The 18076-nt window shown below is 30.2% G+C and overlaps 1 protein-coding gene across 11 annotated transcripts in view; it reads right to left on the minus strand.

Annotated features, from left to right (window-relative positions):
* Positions 1-409: 409 nt before the first annotated feature.
* The window catches only part of LOC143226126 (spectrin beta chain-like), an 82607-nt gene continuing 64940 nt past the window's right edge, over positions 410-18076 (minus strand). For 4 of the 11 annotated variants that reach the window (XM_076456670.1, XM_076456671.1, XM_076456669.1 and 1 more), the window contains exons 40-50: positions 16350-16454; positions 15200-15318; positions 14867-14955; positions 13615-13665; positions 9766-9885; positions 9106-9211; positions 5894-5969; positions 5449-5552; positions 4630-4672; positions 2250-2404; positions 410-1458 (exon numbers count right to left, since the gene is read on the minus strand). In XM_076456670.1, coding sequence (XP_076312785.1) covers positions 1455-1458; positions 2250-2404; positions 4630-4672; positions 5449-5552; positions 5894-5969; positions 9106-9211; positions 9766-9885; positions 13615-13665; positions 14867-14955; positions 15200-15318; positions 16350-16454 — 972 coding nt within the window. In that variant the 3' untranslated portion in view covers positions 410-1454. Of the gene's footprint in view, positions 1459-1933; positions 2405-4629; positions 4673-5448; positions 5553-5893; positions 5970-9105; positions 9212-9765; positions 9886-13614; positions 13666-14866; positions 14956-15199; positions 15319-16349; positions 16455-18076 lie in introns of all 11 variants that reach the window. The other 7 variants (XM_076456673.1, XM_076456674.1, XM_076456667.1 and 4 more) reach the window with 4 other exon arrangements.

Here is an 18076-nt window from a genome sequence, read left to right on the forward strand (position 1 = left end):
AGGTAAGTAAAACGTTTGTCATTAAATTAATTACATCTTTAACCTTGCATAATAAATTAGTTGAAGTATATGAAAATAAGTGTATTTGTGCACATAAGTAGTAAATGAGAGCTTACTAATTTTCTTTTTACACTATCAACATTTAGCTATGTTAAAGGACTTGCCACACATTAATTATAGATCGTTTCAACCAAGTAGCCTTTGCAAAAGTGATAACAAATGCAATTTTATCATCAGAACCTGTAACAGTTACTTTAAAAACTATAATTCTATTTGAGTTACTGAACAAATACTGGTTTATGCATCATCAGTCCTATACATAACACAAAGTATGATTCTTTGAATATATTCAAGTATACAAAATGTACATATTAATCTGCCAAGGTAAAGAAACACAAAACACACATCATTAACAAGTAGAGATAATTTTTAATCTATTTTTTTCTTTTTTTTCCACAGTGACACAAACACATTAAAGATTCAACTGAACAAAGCTTAGCTTGATATTAAACCTGAAATCACAAAAAAACCTGATTTTAGTCGACCGTTTCATTTCCAACAAATAAACAAACTTGGCCCTGATAAAATTTAATATATAATAAAGTAAAAAAACATGGAAGCAAGTGTACTGAATAACTATTCACCTTGTATATAAGATAAAAACAGTTCTAAAAAGCACATACAACTGGATCTAAACATTTTATTACTCTCCAGTTTTCAGAGCTGCTCACAATACTTCAGAGTTTTTCTAGAAATGTCTACAATTTGAAGTGACAAACATTACTTTAGGAAACACATCTAACACTAAAATGGAATTTATCAGATATGAACGTTTTTGTTCCCAACATCAGAATTGTAAAACGAACACCCATGTGGAGCTTTTCTTAATTTCAAAACTGTTTCTAAAACTTAAATAAATCTGATAGAAAGAAATGGAACCTGACAAAGCATGTGAATTGAAAATGGAATACTCACAGCATATGTCTGTGCTTGTCAACAATCAATTTTAAATACCTTATATATATAAATGTATATAGATAAAGATATGACATAACTTAAGAAGTTACAAAAGAAAGTTCTTGCTCCCAAGACCAGTGTGGAATATTTCTAAGACCGAGTTTTTTTTATCAGTTGGTTAAGAAAAAAAGATAACACATTATTAAACAAAAATTAAGTTTAAAAACAAAATATTATTTTAAACATAAACACACACATTTTCTAACTAAAAACCAATTAACCAGTCTTATGAACTCTTTCATCTTGAATCTAAACATTAACAAAAAGTTAAGCATAATTCCATAAACTTAATATGCAGATAAAAAACTTTTCAAACCAAGAAAAATAAATCTACACAAGTCGTTTTTTAAATTTTATTTTATGTTAAAAGCTAATAGACCTGGGCTTCTTGCTGCTTGGTTTACTGCTTCCCTTCCAACTATGATGAGTTCCCACTTCTAGCTACAGAATAATTAAAGCAAATAAATGATCAAAATTTATATACAAGAACACTAAGTTTCTAATAACATGATTAGTCATTTCTAGATACAAGAAAAATATTCTGAAACAGTATAAAAAAACTATTTTTTATGCAAAATTGGAAACAAGTTAAAATATTTTGGCAAAAAACAAATTTAAGTTCATTATTTGGGCAATATTTTTTCATTCCATTATAAATCTTTAACTAGTAGAGTCAAATTGTTTCATAAAGTTCAAGAAACAGTAAACAAATCTATATCACTTCAAAGCAAAGAAAAAGCCTTCAAATGTTGTTTTACTTCAGCATTATTATCTTCCATCTGGGAAGAAACAAGTTGCAAGGAGATTTTTATAAATCTTTATAATTATCATTTAAATAATTCTGTAGCAAGATGAAAAAACTATGCAAATACATTGTGCCCCAATCAACTGTCAGTCAAAGTTGACAAAATATTACCTTTTAAGTAAATGTGTTTTGAAGATATCTACATGAAGATAGAAGTGGTAAGATTAGTCAATGGTTAGATACACATGCACAAAAGAGTACTAAATAGTGACTTGACTTTTTAAACAAAAGATACCAATATTGAAGTTCTGTGTGAAAGGCTAGTCAGCACTGAACAATGCACATGTTGATACACAGAGAAACCATGTCCAGGGTTATCAAGAAGTTACAGGATTGGTTAATACAGAGAACAGGTTTCATTAACTGAGTTCCAAAGCGATGAGCAAGCAGCACGGAGAACTAGAGATTTCAAAGCACATTGTATTACTTTTTCTTCAAAGTAAAGAAGCTGCGACGTTTATGTTCATCCTTGCGCTCTCCTTCGGCCTTTGCAGGAAGGGTCTGGGAGCGAGAAGGGCCTGCTGAGCCATCAGCCTCTGTTAATGCAACTTGAAGTTTTTGAATCCAGCTATTCATTTCATCCTGAAACATGTTCAAAACAAGTATAAAAATTAATACACATTAAATATATTGAAGTTATAAATGAATAGTACATTGAGATGAATTTATGTATAGTGCATATTTATTCTTTAGTTCTGTTTATTTATTTCTTGCATAAAAATATTTTCACTGCATTATTTCTAGAAGACATTAACCCCTTTGATACTGGTTCAGTAGATTACACTAACCATGTGACTCCAGATTGATCAGTTTTCATACTGTATCTCTTAACTTTATGTATTTTCATGAAATTAAGCTTTTAATAATCAATACAAGTCTTTTGAAGATAAATTCAGAATTGTAAAATAAGTGTTTTTACTAAAAATTTGTCTAAAAATATAAGGATTCAGTGTCAACCACTCCTTGCGCATAGAGATTTTCATGTTAAGATAAATACTTTTCTTCATCTGAAAATTTTCAATTTCATTTGCATCATCTCAAACCTTCTAAATATCAAGCACTTTTGATCAAAGAACATGGTTTGTTATCTTCTCTACCCTAGCTCTACACTAGGTCAATCACTTCAACTAAAAGTTTCAAAAGTAATTTTTTCCAAGAATTTCTATTTCTAATATATTTCACAACTATTTTATACATTTATTTTACCTTTAGCAGCTGAAGTAAAAACCTGCTGAAATGTAAAACATTAAGTTACTGCTCCTGTTGTTTAGATGTCACATAATATACCATCATTAATAGCAAATAAGCTTGTGTAGCAAAATTAACAAAACTTTCACCATACAGTTTATTGTATTCTCAGTTCCAAAAACACAGCAGAAGAGTATTTATTGGCTTGCTTACAGTGCAATGGTTGCAATGAGAATTGTTTAAAAAGTAATGAAAGTGCTAGAAATGAATCTGTCTTGACTTTGTACAGAACTGTCTCATTAACATTTGTTAACAAGACAGTTCTGTACAAAGTCAAGACAGATTCAATAAACTGATGTTAGTTATTCTCACAGGGGCAGTCAACATGTGGAAGTGCTTTTGAACACATGAATATTATTGTTTATTCCTAAATGCTTTGTTATTTTTCTTAAAACACAGAAAGGAAATTGAAAATAGATAGGAAATACATCACATGAATGCAAATCAATTTTGTAACATTTTAACTACCAGAAGGCATTTTTTTAACTAAGCCTAGTTTATTCTCTCAAGTGAAGAGAGATGAAATTAATTTTTGTAGATTTTAAAGATTTATTTTAGAAAACCAATAAAAATTAACAACTTACTTTACCGATACACATAAAACTACTACAATTTATTTGGCTTTTTAACTAACATATGTGAGTTACAAAATTTCTGTTCAGTGCAATGACTGTCAATACATTTATATCCCAGTCATATTACAACTTCTCCCTTCAAGCCAATTACAAAGAACTATCATGTTTAGTAGTTTGGAACATGTTCTTTCTATTCATTATAACCATGCATTTAGGACAAGTAGGCATGAGCAGACAAAACATTTTGCAAAAATGGAGTATTGAGTGGGGAGCTACCCTAGTAGGTTTGCAAAATATACTGATATCTCAGAAAAACAAAAGTTGGGTCTTATTTTATTTTCTGACTTAAATGTGAAATCTGAGTTTCTAATTCATTAACCATTTTTTTTTCAAATTAAATTAAAACATATATAATATTAGGACTTAATTTATTAACTATACTGTGATTCCAAGTATTTTTAGCATACAATGAAAATAAGTCTAATTAAATTAATAAATAACAACACTGTAATAGGCTCCTCCATTGACCTATTTGTAGTGAGAGGATTAAAAGAAACTGTTTTATAATTTTCCTTGCAAAGCTTTTTTTCAAATTTGTTGACCAAACAATCACAATACACACACACTGAAAATGTTATCAGTTGATAATTATTCCAGAGGATACCAAAATAAGTTCTGTACTGACATCACGTAAAAGGAACACTACAAAATTTGGTTTAGAAACAGAAATGGTGTAACTAGTGCTTACAAACTGTCAACAAATTGTTAAAGTTTAAAAAACCTCTTGCAGAAAATTTAGAAATAAAATGCTGATACTGCAAATAAACACTTGAAGTAATTTAATGTTCTACCAATTTTAAAAATATTGTGTCAATAATAATTTAAAAGCAGTAGATGCTAACACTATAAAAGTGGATGTTAAAAACTTGTATTTCAGTATTAGAGATGTTAGTTATCAGTATAAAAAGAAACATTACAACATACATCATCCTTTCCTTGAAAGAGATATTCACCACCAGCAGATAACCTGGAAAAAGTGTCATACAAAGCTATAAGACATCCAAAAATTGTTTCTTCAACAAGGTTAAAGTTTTTTCTTCCCATTTTGCTTAAACTTGCTTATAAAATTGGTTGTCTGGTGCAGTAAAGCTGTTTAAACTAGAAATTTAAATATAATTATGCTTATTAAATTGGTAATTTATTATACCAGTTTCATTGTTTGGTGATCCATTATACATACACATAAAATTTGTGTCCATTTTGTTTTATAAAAGCTCACTACAACCTCTATTACAAACAAACAGATACTGCATCTTAATACTTGGATAAAAACTAAACCACTGTCACATGAATCAGATATTAATTATATGTTGCTTAAATACAGCATTCTCAGCTGTCAGCTGAGAGGGCTAGGTAAAATCAGCCTCCTAAAAAATTAGTTTTCATAAATAGACTACAAGAACAAAAAGAGAAGGAAACTAGGAATGTTAGACAATCATTCTTGTTTAAATTATCTTCAGAGTTCAACTGCAATGTGGAAAAATAATTCAGTGATGGTTTAACTGAACCTAAAAAATCCAAATAAATGAATGCTTCCTTCTTTAGTAGTGAAGTGTTCTGAAGATAGATTTTATTATTAAAAAATACATTTTGTAAAAATATACAATAGGGGATGAAATTAGTTTTTTTATAATTTTTTTATGTCCATTTATGAATATGATAGTATTTATTCAAGCCTTTGATAATAAGAATGAAAAAACATAAAACTCATATCTAAAAGATGGAGTCTCAAAAGTCACTTACTTTAGCCTGAAAACATGCTTCTTCTTGGTATAATCTGAAGCTACTTCAACAGTGGCTCCTCTGAGGTCAATTGGAGACTCGTTACGGAAATAGAATTCTGGTTCCTGAGGTTCAACAATCCAGATATTAAGAAGTACAAGAAACATTAACTGAAGAAATTCATTTAATCAGTAGGTTGCTTTTATATAAAGTAGATAAAAGAAGAAAAAACATGCTGAGAATAAAACTGAGCATGTTACTATTTCTAAGCCATCTATTTCTATAAAATATATAACTCACTTTATACTTGGAACCTTTTCTGTAAAAACCTAAATAAAATTAAAAAACACTAATACTCAACTTTGTAGGTCAAGCTTGAAATTAAAAATCAGATAAATTCATGTATCTTCTGAAATTTATAAAAACAAAACAATGGCCACAGTTCCTACTAATGTATTAAACTCACCTGTTTGTAATGTTTTTGATCTTTATAGGCTAACAACATACTTCCACGAAGAACCAAGTAGATCTTATCCCAAGACCTGAAGATTTTAAACAAGTTTTAGTAAAGTAGTTCAGGCTATTTACAGATCAACAATATTGGTTCTCTATTCATATAACAACTAACTTAAATACTACAGACAGCCTTTTAAATGAATTAGAAAACTGTACAACTTACACTGACAATAAATAGAACACTTCTTCCTTAGCACTGATTTCAATGATAATAAATAACCTTTAATTTTTGAATAAAGATATTATTATTATAAAATACAAGATAATTTTAGCATTTTTGTTTCAATGGGTTTAAGTATAATAATAACACTAAACTAAACATATAATTTTGCACACAAACTGCAATGCTGTAATTAATACTTTATATTTACAATGTTCAGTTAGCTGATAAGTTGACCATCAGAAGTTATGTAATTGAACATTTATCTCTTCCAAATTAAATTTAGTTAAAGCTCAAAACAAGGCATTTTTATAACGTGTTAACAAAATAATAATAATGCCAAAAACTTAGTCACATGATTAGTGTCAACAATATTATTTTCTTCTACAGTTTAGATGATCGTATTACCCAATGAAAACCTGCACTTCATTAAAAACATTATGGTATCATATAGGGTTGTTTTGCCTTAAGTTTCAAAACCCAATAAAATATGTAAATGCTAATAAAAAAAGAATGCTGTTTAACTTAAAGATGTAACTTAGGTAAAATAATAAATATATTTAATGTTTTCAGCAACAGAAGTTATAATTTTTCTCTACTGAAAATGTATTTCAAATAGATAATTCCCTCCTCTCAGGAGATTACATATTCTTGTCCCTCTATGTGCAAAGTTTTTCTTTATGTATGCTACAAGTCTTCCGATTCCCCAGATTGTAATCAAATTATTTCAACATATCTCTCATGTAAATCAACATATATCACTGCACCAATAGGAGTGTGACATATATGACATGTAACTCCCTCTATGCATCTCCACTGAACTATCACTTCAAGGTTTGGTTGAAGATGTAAGCATCAGAGAAAGTGGTGAGGGAAAGTAGGAAGTGTAAGCAGAGAGAAGTACCTATTGGAAATACATTTGTAGTATGGGAAGATTAAAGCTTCCAACATGGCACCTTTTCTCCTCTCATAAAATTAGTTAAAATTCCATATTAGGTGGTGAGTACCAACAGAAGTACCCTCAGAAAATACCCAAAGGATACTCCTGAATATGAGAAAATCAGATAAAAAACATGATGATGGAACAGCACCACTTCTAAACCAGATACTCTTTGCTCATCCATGCAATATGTGCTAGATAATGTTGGAAAAAGAAACAATCATATGGGAGAAAACTGTGGCAGGATAGTGATCCCAAAAATGATAGGTATATGGAACTCAATCTCATAAGGTATAAAGAGTGGGTATAACCATGGAAGTGCCTTTAGATGTGGAATGGCTGAGGTATGACATTATACTTGGCAAGTCAACTACATCCAAATATCCATGTTGCCTGGGAGCCGACGTCTGGTATCAGTATGCACGTGTGTGTGTGTGTGTGTGTGTGTGTGTGTGTGTGTGTGTGTGTGTGTGTGTGTCCATCCTCTCTAAATCCAAAACTCAGCTACAGGTACCAACACCTATGTAGGGGTAGGGATGAGGTCTCCCAACTGAAGGGGTGAACTGCAATTTGATTTGACATCATGCTTTTGCGAGTGTTTAATGCACATTGGAGGATAGCATATCACCTACATCCATCTTTGTCAGAGACCCATTCAGGAGGGTGCTTCAAAAGTTGACCACCACAGCAGCTTGAAACTGGAAAGTGGTAAGGACTCTCATACTCTACTGAAAGAAAGCAGGGTGAAAACATGGTGAAGAGTCCAGAAGAATCCCATTACCTGGAACAGTGCAAGGGGTGATCACAAAATCCTATTTTGAAAAGTGGACTACACTGGTTTACTCAATATATGGTAGAGATAGACAGCTATTCCCTTCTGCTTTACCCATGCAGTCCATGGGGGGTATAATCTGGAGCAAGCAAGTTTATGAATCAACTACATCACAAAGTTATTCACCTACAAGCAATATTGTGAACTACCCCATCTTGACAGTGAGCATTGCAAAGCCATGGAAGATAAAGCAAGGGTCAACATGGTTGTACAGTGTGGATTTCAAGTTGAATGAATGCATGGACACTACATGCCACAAAGCAGGATCCATATAATGAGAAAACAAAGCAAGGGATTATGAAACGAAAAGTATGAACATAAACTTACTCAGTTAATTCATGCTGAAGCTTGAATAATGGCTACAGGTACATGCCAAAAACCTGATGAAGAATCAATGATGTGTTATAAATTAGAGAAACATGCTAGGTGTGGTCCACATGTTGGACTGTATGATCTTCCCCTAAAGCAAAAAAAGACTAGATGCGAGAGAAAATGTGAGAAGTCTAATCTGATGAGATGACACCTGGAATAAGTTCTAGGAGAAAGATAACTTGGATGAATAAGCTAATCAAATTAAAAATTCAAACCCAACTGGTGAGGGTAGAAAAGGAAAGATCCTAAACAGAGAAAGACTGCCAAAAAGGTATAAAAAATCAGGAACAGGTACTACAAAAGGAAGTCATGCAGGCAACATGACAATGAAGAGTATGGACTGGACAAAAAAAGTATCTCTGAATCAGGATAAAGGTACAGGCACTCTGGTTTCTCCTTACATCTAAATTAAAATGTGTACCAAACAGAAATTGAGCTCCACTGAATCAAAACCCACCAGGTAGTCCCAGATACTGTTGGTGGTGTGACAAGCATCAAAGAAAACCAATGAGAGGAGGCATTCTGGAAAGAAGGAACAGGTATGGGTTGGGAAGGGGAAGGATGAGAGGGCACCACTCAGAATACCTAATCTTGTGAAAAGAGGGAAGTACTGTATTGGAATTCTTAAAATACATATTATACCATTAGAGCATGTCATAAACAAATACTCAGAGAAATTTAATTAATATTACTTGTGTTGTACGTTTATATTACCTGTATGAAAAAAAGATTTGAAAAGAAAATGCTTTTTCATAATTGCTGTTCATTAGTCAAATTTTCCTCCTTTACAAACTTTGTTCTAGTTTAAGTACAGTTTAGTAGATTTATCCAAGAATTACTTGACAAAATTGTCTTTACCTATTGGTTGCTTTCTTTGTAGTGGACTCCCATTCATGTTTCCTCACGAGTAATCCTTCAAACTGAGTATCTTCTTCTGAAGGAGCAGAAACAGGACTAGATTTCTCTGCAAAAATGTAGCAACTTGGGAGTAAGAATAAATAACGATAACAGCCTTGAATATTTATATTGGTTATGATTAAAAAAGATAACTTTGCTCTAAAATAACAATTACAATGTAAAAACTTTAAAAAAGTATAATCTGAAACTATATAAACCATTTACTTCATGGTATTCAAACCTGGATCATCTCTGAAATAACTTTTTAACACTTTTTATTTACAGTTTTAATAAAAGGCAAGAAAGAAACAATATAAACTCAGCTGTTATATGATTCTAAGTTTTATTACAAATAAGTGATGAAATAACTAAAGCACACTTTCTTAAAAAGAATATGCTTAGAAAACATTAACAAATATGAAGAATTTTATGTCAACATTTTAAACTTTAAAATTAAAAGATAAAATAGTTTAAAATAATGCTTACAATAATAAAAAGTAAAAACGACTTCAAATACCATATAATAATAAATATACTAATAATAATGGCTGCACTCTAAAATGAATACTGAACAATTATCACTACCCATATTCACACCCATTAGATTATTACTAAAACTACCTGTGTCACCAAATCCTGCATCCATATCATCAAAATCTGGAGCTTTCTTACGTCTCCAGCTGCTGAAGGGAGACTTGGAGCGAGACCTTCTTTTTTTCTTGTCCTTATCGGGAGATGGGGCTTAAAAAACCATGCGGGTTATTTATGGCATGCAGGTACTAAGTCAAATTACGAATAAAAACAGCTGCCACAATCTGAGTTTTTCTCATGTAGCTTTAACCCTTAAACAGCAGGACTGTTGGAGGTAGCAGCATCAATTACTGATGGCTGCTGTTTATGAGTTAAATTGAAGCATGTGTTGTTTTCTCATGTCAGATCACCATGACTTAAAACTGCTAACACAGCTATTTTTTTGGTACAACTTTGTGCTTTTATATACCTCTAAACAAATCAGAAAGGTGATTTATTTCAATAATTTACAGTACCTAAACTTTTTTTCATGTATGATAACATTAACTTTTGTTTAAAAATGAAATATTTAATTATTTGTAGGTCTGTGTGATCTCTGTAAGCAAGATAATGAATACATTAAAGTTTTTCTAGAAGTTAATCTTTTAAAGTTGAGAAATTATATGACACGTATTAATGTGAAATTGGGGCAGCAGTTTCCATCAACAAAAACAAAACATACAAAACAAAACAGGTTATCCAAAACTAAGAGAGTAAAAAAAAAAAAAAAAAAGGGTCATTCTTTTGTAATGATTGTAAAAGTTCAAGGTGTTAAAGCTATGAAACATTTCGCACAATTTTATGATCCATTCTGAAACTGCATTGTAAATATTAAGAAATAAGTCCTTTAAACATAATTTGTTCCATACAACAATGTATTGTTGAAAGAAGTAGCTTCTGACAAATATTTTGGTTGCTCCAGTACACAGCTATTTATTGCTTTAACTTTTACTATCTCAACTTTAAAAAAAAAAAATCATATTTAGATTTTAATAGCAACATCCATGTACAAAATTTATATGAAGGTTATCCTTACACAGGATCTCTTCAATTTACTTATAAAAATTTCTACAGAATCTTCCTCACTGTAATGGTGTGTGTGTGTGTGTGTGTGTGTGTGTGTGTGTGTGTGTGTGTGTGTGTGTGTGTGTGTGTGTGTTCGTTCATGAAGCATCAGCATAAGTTTGGTCATAAAGTGTGATGTGTGTTTCTCATTGCTCTACTTAATAGTTCATTGAAAGTTCTCTCTTTAAAGGATTCTAAAATCAAAGATTTAATAGTACTAATGGATCATGTTAATAACTGTTCATGTGTATCTCTCTAGTAGTTATTTAATGGTTTTTATTTTCTAATAGTAATCTCTGACAAATGCAAATCAAAAGAATAACAGCTAGATTTGAGGTATTGCATATTTTTGAAATTCCAAAATAAATACAAGATCACTGAGTAAAAGGCAAGACAAAGTGATAAACTTCATGAATCTTAACAACCCAAAACTGTTGAGTAGCAATACTGGAAACTGGTACTTATTCTATGGGTAGTTTTTATAGAATAATTAAGTTATTTTATAAAACTGCAAATTCTATCAATATTTTAATTTGAAAAAACAACATGTACTCTCACTGTTTACTATAAACTTATTTTACCAAAATTAAAAGCAATTTTGTTTTAACAACTAATCTGAATGTTTAATTTATTATACTAAACAAGTTTCTGTGGGCAATTTTCTTTGCCTATTCATGCACTTATGTTCGTCAAAAAGGCCTAATGGAGTAGCCCTGACAATGAAACAAAGCTTACTATAATCAAGTACAAAATCCTTTACCATACAGCCACAACACAATTCATATGAACTATAAAACTTTAGCCTTTACCAAATTTTCCAGATCTCTCCACAAATTTCCACTGTATTGGAAACCCTACTGTCTTATACAGTTAAAAAAAAACTTCTATATACGTTTAGATAACAGCCTGCATCCTTTCAAAGTTGCTTCTAAAATTTGGTTGTTGTAGTGCTTTGTAGTTGCCCATATCTCAATTATAGGCTTAAAATTAATAAAACTACACTTATATTCAAGTTATAAAGTCGATTTGGCAATAATTTATTCATAACTATTATGAATTTCTTCTTAGATAGCTATAAGTACTGTATGCTAAAAAACAAAATAAGAAAATTCACAAATATTAAGGAATTTATTCAGCTTGAGTAGAAATCAACTCAAAACTAGTAGCTTATTGATTTTTGTTTTACAAAATTACATGAGCTTTTGTTGTTGCACAAATTTCAAGTACAATGTATTTTTATCTGAGCCTTATAAGTGTGGCATTCAACCAATTTGGCTACTACTTGTATGAAGAATGATACACAGTTCAACAATATTTACAATAGCTCTAAGTTAATTTATCATGTTAACAATAACAAGTATTCTGAACACAAAGAATAAGATTTTAATTAAGTATTTCAACTAAAGATTAGTTATTCCTGTACTATAGTTATTTGCACTGATTTGGAATATTTTGGTTAAAGTATTTCTAAAAGAAATATTTAAAATTAAAAATAGAAAAACTGTACATGTCTCTAATTTTTCATTTAATAATCTTATACCTTCTTTCAGTTATAATCTTAATTGTGTGTTTTTACTTTTTCATATTTATATAGTTTATTTTTGATGTTTTATTTCCCCTTCAAATGTCTTTTAGCAATACTTATAGTGATGTATGTGAACAGTCATTCTCAGACAAGATCAGGGTATCAACACCTGAACTTTAGCCTTCATTATAACGTTGAGACAATTTCCTACCACACTAACCCTGATGAATTGAGGCAGTTTGGTGTTACTTTTTTTAAACAAATAATTAAACCTTTTTAATGCACATTTTAAAACCTATATAGCCCATAGTTAACTGAAACCTGAATACAATTTAAAAGTCTAACATATTTATAGGAGAAAAATAATGCTAACAAGGACAAAAGCAGCAACAATGTTAAGAGTTTTACCAGTTCTCTATAGAATTCATAGAAATTTCAAAAATACTACTGGGATGTTAAGACTTCAAAATGTGCTCTCAGTTGATTATAAAAGATCTTGCTCAACAAGTATAATTGTCTGAGAAGTCACAAATCTGTGTGTAAAAAACAGTATGTGGCATCTGTTAAGTGTTTCGAAATATTTCTTTTCTCTCTTTTGAATGTGCCCTAGAAAGCTTGAAAAAAGAATGCATAAGCATAGCAATTAGATTCTAGCTATACCTTAAAAAAAGGTTAGTGTACGTCAAAACTGTATGTTACTTGCAGTTTTTTGATTTTCATGAACCAGTGCAGATAACTAAGGTACCAGTGTATGTTTATTTACTTTCAAAAGATATCAATGACTTGACAGTACTTCCTGAACTAATTACTTGTAGTCCAATCTGAGTCTAAATATGCACACTGATTGTTGAACTGAGAAAAAAGAAAAACAAAATGGGAGAAAATAAGTGCCATGATGAAATGTTTAATAAGCATGGATGCCTGTGCCTAAGATTTGTTTAGGCCTCCCATTACCATATAGTTTGTATGTGGAAGAAGAACAAGTTTATTTTTTTAAGATTGTTTTATTTCAATATTACTGTTGCATTTGAGATGGAATGCACACCAACTATGGTAAAAGTTAAGAGAGTCCCCTATTTTAAGTAACCAAGTTAACAATCTCATGAACATATTTTTCTAATTCATTGTGCATACCCATTTCAGACAGTAAAAGAATTATTTCATTTCAAGCATGTATTATTCAACATGAGAAGGGAGATTAAAGAATATTCTGTTGATTTCAACATTGTGTGTTATGGTTTTAGATTTTGTCCAGTTTTACTAGGTAGTAAAAATAAAAATAAAACTCAAACATAAAAGAATCAACTTACTTGATGGAGCAGATCGGGATTCAGGTGAAGGTAAAACAGGTTCTGATATGGCTGGTGACAATTATGGGGAGAGTTAGTTTAAGTTCAACACGAAAAACAACTAACACTTAGCATGCAGACGTGAGGAGTTACATGCAGAGCTCAGAAGAGCATGCAACAGTAAGGAAATAAACCCACAAGACCTTACCTTGTTACAAAGGTGAAAATTAGAAGGGAAGCCTAGTTCCAGAGCAAAACCCATGAAGGTTACAGAATTACCAATACCACATGTAAAACATTACATTTTTTATACACCAAAAAGGGACATAAACCACCACATTAAGCAACTTTAGTGTGGAACAGAACATCCACTAACATAAGCCCATCACCACAACCTAAGTCATATTCTTGCAATTTACAATATTAAAATAACATAATATTAAAAATTTATCACTAATGCACCAAAGTTACTACATGCAGTTACCTATACAGTTAAATATAGCCTCAGTAAATGTAAGCTAATGTTCTATACATTTGTCACCTCTTTATATACTACAAACCACTTTTCACTCAAAACTAGCAAAAAAAAGAATAAAAACTTAACTAAAATGAAAATATTGTTTTAATTAATAATATTAATATCCTTTCAAAAAAGAATCATCAAATGTAACACGTTTTTACAGATTCTTGGTCAACCACTGAATAACAAGTTAGCACTTTAGCTAAACAGATAATCTACAAAAGTTGTACCATTAGTTATTGCAAAACAAATATTTCTAGGAACTAGTTTGAAACCAATATATACTTTAAAACTTTCTTTAAAATATGCATGGTCAAAAATCAGTTGATTTTTTATATATATCAAACTCTTAAATTTCTCCATAATTTCAAAATTTTGCTACACCAAACACTGCATATCTGAATCTACCTATAAACTATCAGATTTTTCCTTACATTTGATACTTTTACTGCTTAAAAATCAGCTGTTAAAATACTTCATTAATGATACTTCACAAACACAGTTATACAACAGACTTATGACAATTAAAACCTGATAACCCAAGTCCTGGGATACACACTTGAATCACTGAAGTTTATACAGGATAAATCACAAACCTTAATCACTTCACAGCTCCTAAAACAACTAAATCTCAAAAGATAAAACACTATCTATTGTTAGAACTAATAAGAACATGCATTGTAGATGTTTAAAAGGTAACAATATTTTCACATCACACAACATCAAATATTGTTCAGAACTACAAATACTTACCTTCTGGTTTTCCCTCTTCTATCAGTTCTTGTTCACCATTCACTACTACCTGCTCTTTTTCTTCAACAGGTGAAGGCTGGCCATCAACTCTACTCGATATCAACAGAAAAATTTACATTACCATTTTCTACTGTTTTTAAGAAATTTTGAATAAATACATAGTTACATCAAACCAATAATCTGCTTATCAGAATAAATCTTATATTAAATTGTAGGTTAGAATACAAGTTTTTGACAATCTTCTGAGATGTACATATCATGTAAACATAGTACATTATATAGATAACTCTTTGAAAAAGCAGTTATTATTATAGACACTATTATCAGGCTAACCTATCCCCAGTAACGATTTCTTCAACTACAGGTTCTGGTGGAGCTTGTCTGGCTAATTCTTCTTGCCTTCTCCTTTCAGCTTCTTCCTCTTCTCGTTTTCTGTACTCTTTTAATTCAAACTATTCAGAGGTAACAATAACACATTTTGAACTGATATTTGAAAATATACTAACATAGCAATCAAGAAGTTATTTTTTTAGCTTGTGTATCCTTAACTTAAGACTAAAAAAAAATTATATTTAGACTTAGAAACTTCCATTCCCATTGAACATACACATAAACATCCACAAGTAAATTAAGAAATGAAATACATTTTAATTATGAGTTTTAATACTTCTGCAACCAAGTTATTAAAAATGGAACTAAGTCAATAATCTATTTTATTCATGCAGTTTAAATATGCCTTAAATAAAGGGATTCCTTTCATATAACATTAAAGGGCACATAAAATGTGTGTTTTCTTATAGCAAAGCCACATTGGGCTATCTGATGAGCCCACCAAGGAGAATCGAACCCTGATTTTAGCATTGTAAGTCTGTAGACTTACAGCTGTATTAACGGAGGGCCACATATCAGGTACTGTAGAAAACAGCTTGCTTCACACTAATGTGTTTAATTACATGTACCAAAGTGATAATTAAAGACAGTTCCTAACAGAATAAAACTCACATATTTCTAAGCTATTTCACTAAAGTTCTATTACCAAATGCAGTAACTTTTAATGGCTGAGTTCAGTATTATGTGTAATGTAGTTTAGTAAATACTCAAATAATATTTTCTGAAAGTTTTAATCAGTATATCTCAGACAGAAGCATGTGGATAGATAATAAATTGATTAAAGCCAAGACCAGGTCTCCTTTCATTCCTTTAACTTGATTTTGTGCACCAGTAAACCAGAAAAACAAATTTAAAGGTGAAAAAATAAAGGTTTGAAAATAAAAAAATAAAAATACCTCCCAGATCACAATGTTATAAATGAATAGATTTCTGTTAATCCTTTAATAATTTATGTATATAACTTTACTTTGCAGATGACATGGTACATCTGTCAAAATACTAGTTACAGATTAGTTATAGATCATAGAACATGCAAAGAATGCAATGAAAATACAATAAAATGAGAACAATTAATTTCAAAACTATATCTTACTGTTGTTAGCCTTTCTAATGCTGAAAATCTCTCTTCTTGGGCAGCTGCAGATTTTTCAAATGCCTCATGTTTCTTAATCAGCTGTTCAACTTCGTCAATAGTATGCTGAAAAGAAAAATAATCTTAAGAGTCAAAATAAATAACATGAACACTATCTTTATATTTCTAATACCCTATATAACATCACTTTCACAATGTTCTCAACCATTTTCAGATTCATTCCCAAAAGCCAAAACATTAATAATTCAGTAACACTAACATCCCTCGACTGTTAATTCTCAGTCAAAATACTTAACAAATTTGCATGAAACTTAGTATACAGTCTTTAAACAGGATAAAGTTTGTGTGAAAAAAAATTATAAGTTTAATTTAACAATTATATAATTTTTCAGTTCTGAAACATCTGAAATTTTGTTGTGAAACAATGTTGTTAAAAACAACAAAAGTAATGTTTTCTCTTATTAGGTATAAATATTTCTATACTTTTAACCTCAGAACTATTAGATACTTCGCTTCAATACAATTACTATATGGTTTGCTTTACTGTATTACAAATATAAATTACCAGATAAAGTAGCTAGAAACTTGAGATGAACTTCCTACAGATTATGTAGCATCTGCAATTAAAATATTTTATTTTTGTGATATTTGTATGAACTTAAAGCTCAGAAAAATGAAAAGATTTCATTTGTTATTTTAAAAATACAAACCTGCTAACTCTTCTTATACATTTTTTGTCTTCCTACATTCTAGTAAAGTTTAATAGAAAGTTTTTGTTTCATAAAATTGTAATTTTATTTTTAACTCTAAAAACACCACCCATAGTTTCACTGTATTCATAATTATTAGTTTACAATACAAATACCTTTACCATACCAAAATTATGAAACAAGTACAGAAATAAACTTTTCAAAAAAGGAAGTAAATGTAGGAATTGCTGATATCAATTCTTCAAAACAATACAAAAAGGAAAGTAAAAATACAATTTCAACATCCACATGTAACAACATAATAGCAACATACTATTATTCTGCACTTTTAATCACTTTATTCCAATTTCTCCTAGTTTGCTGAACTACAAGGAGTATTTGCTTACACAGTTGAAAATAACATGTTTACATGTCTCTTTACGTGTTTAGATCACCAGCCTATGGATTCAATAAACTGAGATATAGACAATTATATCGCATCAAGAGAACAGTCTAAAAAACAGTAACTAGCTATGTATAAAATTCATAGTGCTATGCTGTTTAAAACTATTTCAACATTTCTTCTAGGAGGAAGAGTAATATATTCAAGAAGCATGCACAAAAACAGAAATATTTTCATTCAGGATATTTTGAAATCAATCCAAACTCAAAATAGCTGAATTTAACAATTTATGCCTACACTTATATAAAAAACTTATTAAACAAACATTAAGTCGAGTACTTTTCTTAAATGATGTGTGGAAAAATTACTACAAATACACTTCAATAATTGCTTTAATTTAACAGTGCTAGTTTTGCTTCAGGGAAATATACATCCATTGCAGTACTATCAAACTAACCAAAAAGACTGATTTCATATGAAGAGTTTTAATTTGTTTGGTATTCATCAATACATTTCTTTGCTAAATGAAACAAATTAACTTCCCACTTCAAATCAAATATAGTATATGACTGATACATATATAATCTTGAACAATTATCTAGCTTTTCCATACAGTGACATTCTTATCTTTTTCA

The sequence above is a fragment of the Tachypleus tridentatus genome, chromosome 9 (assembly GCF_004210375.1).
Source record: "Tachypleus tridentatus isolate NWPU-2018 chromosome 9, ASM421037v1, whole genome shotgun sequence".
In the NCBI taxonomy this organism is placed as follows: domain Eukaryota; kingdom Metazoa; phylum Arthropoda; class Merostomata; order Xiphosura; family Limulidae; genus Tachypleus; species Tachypleus tridentatus.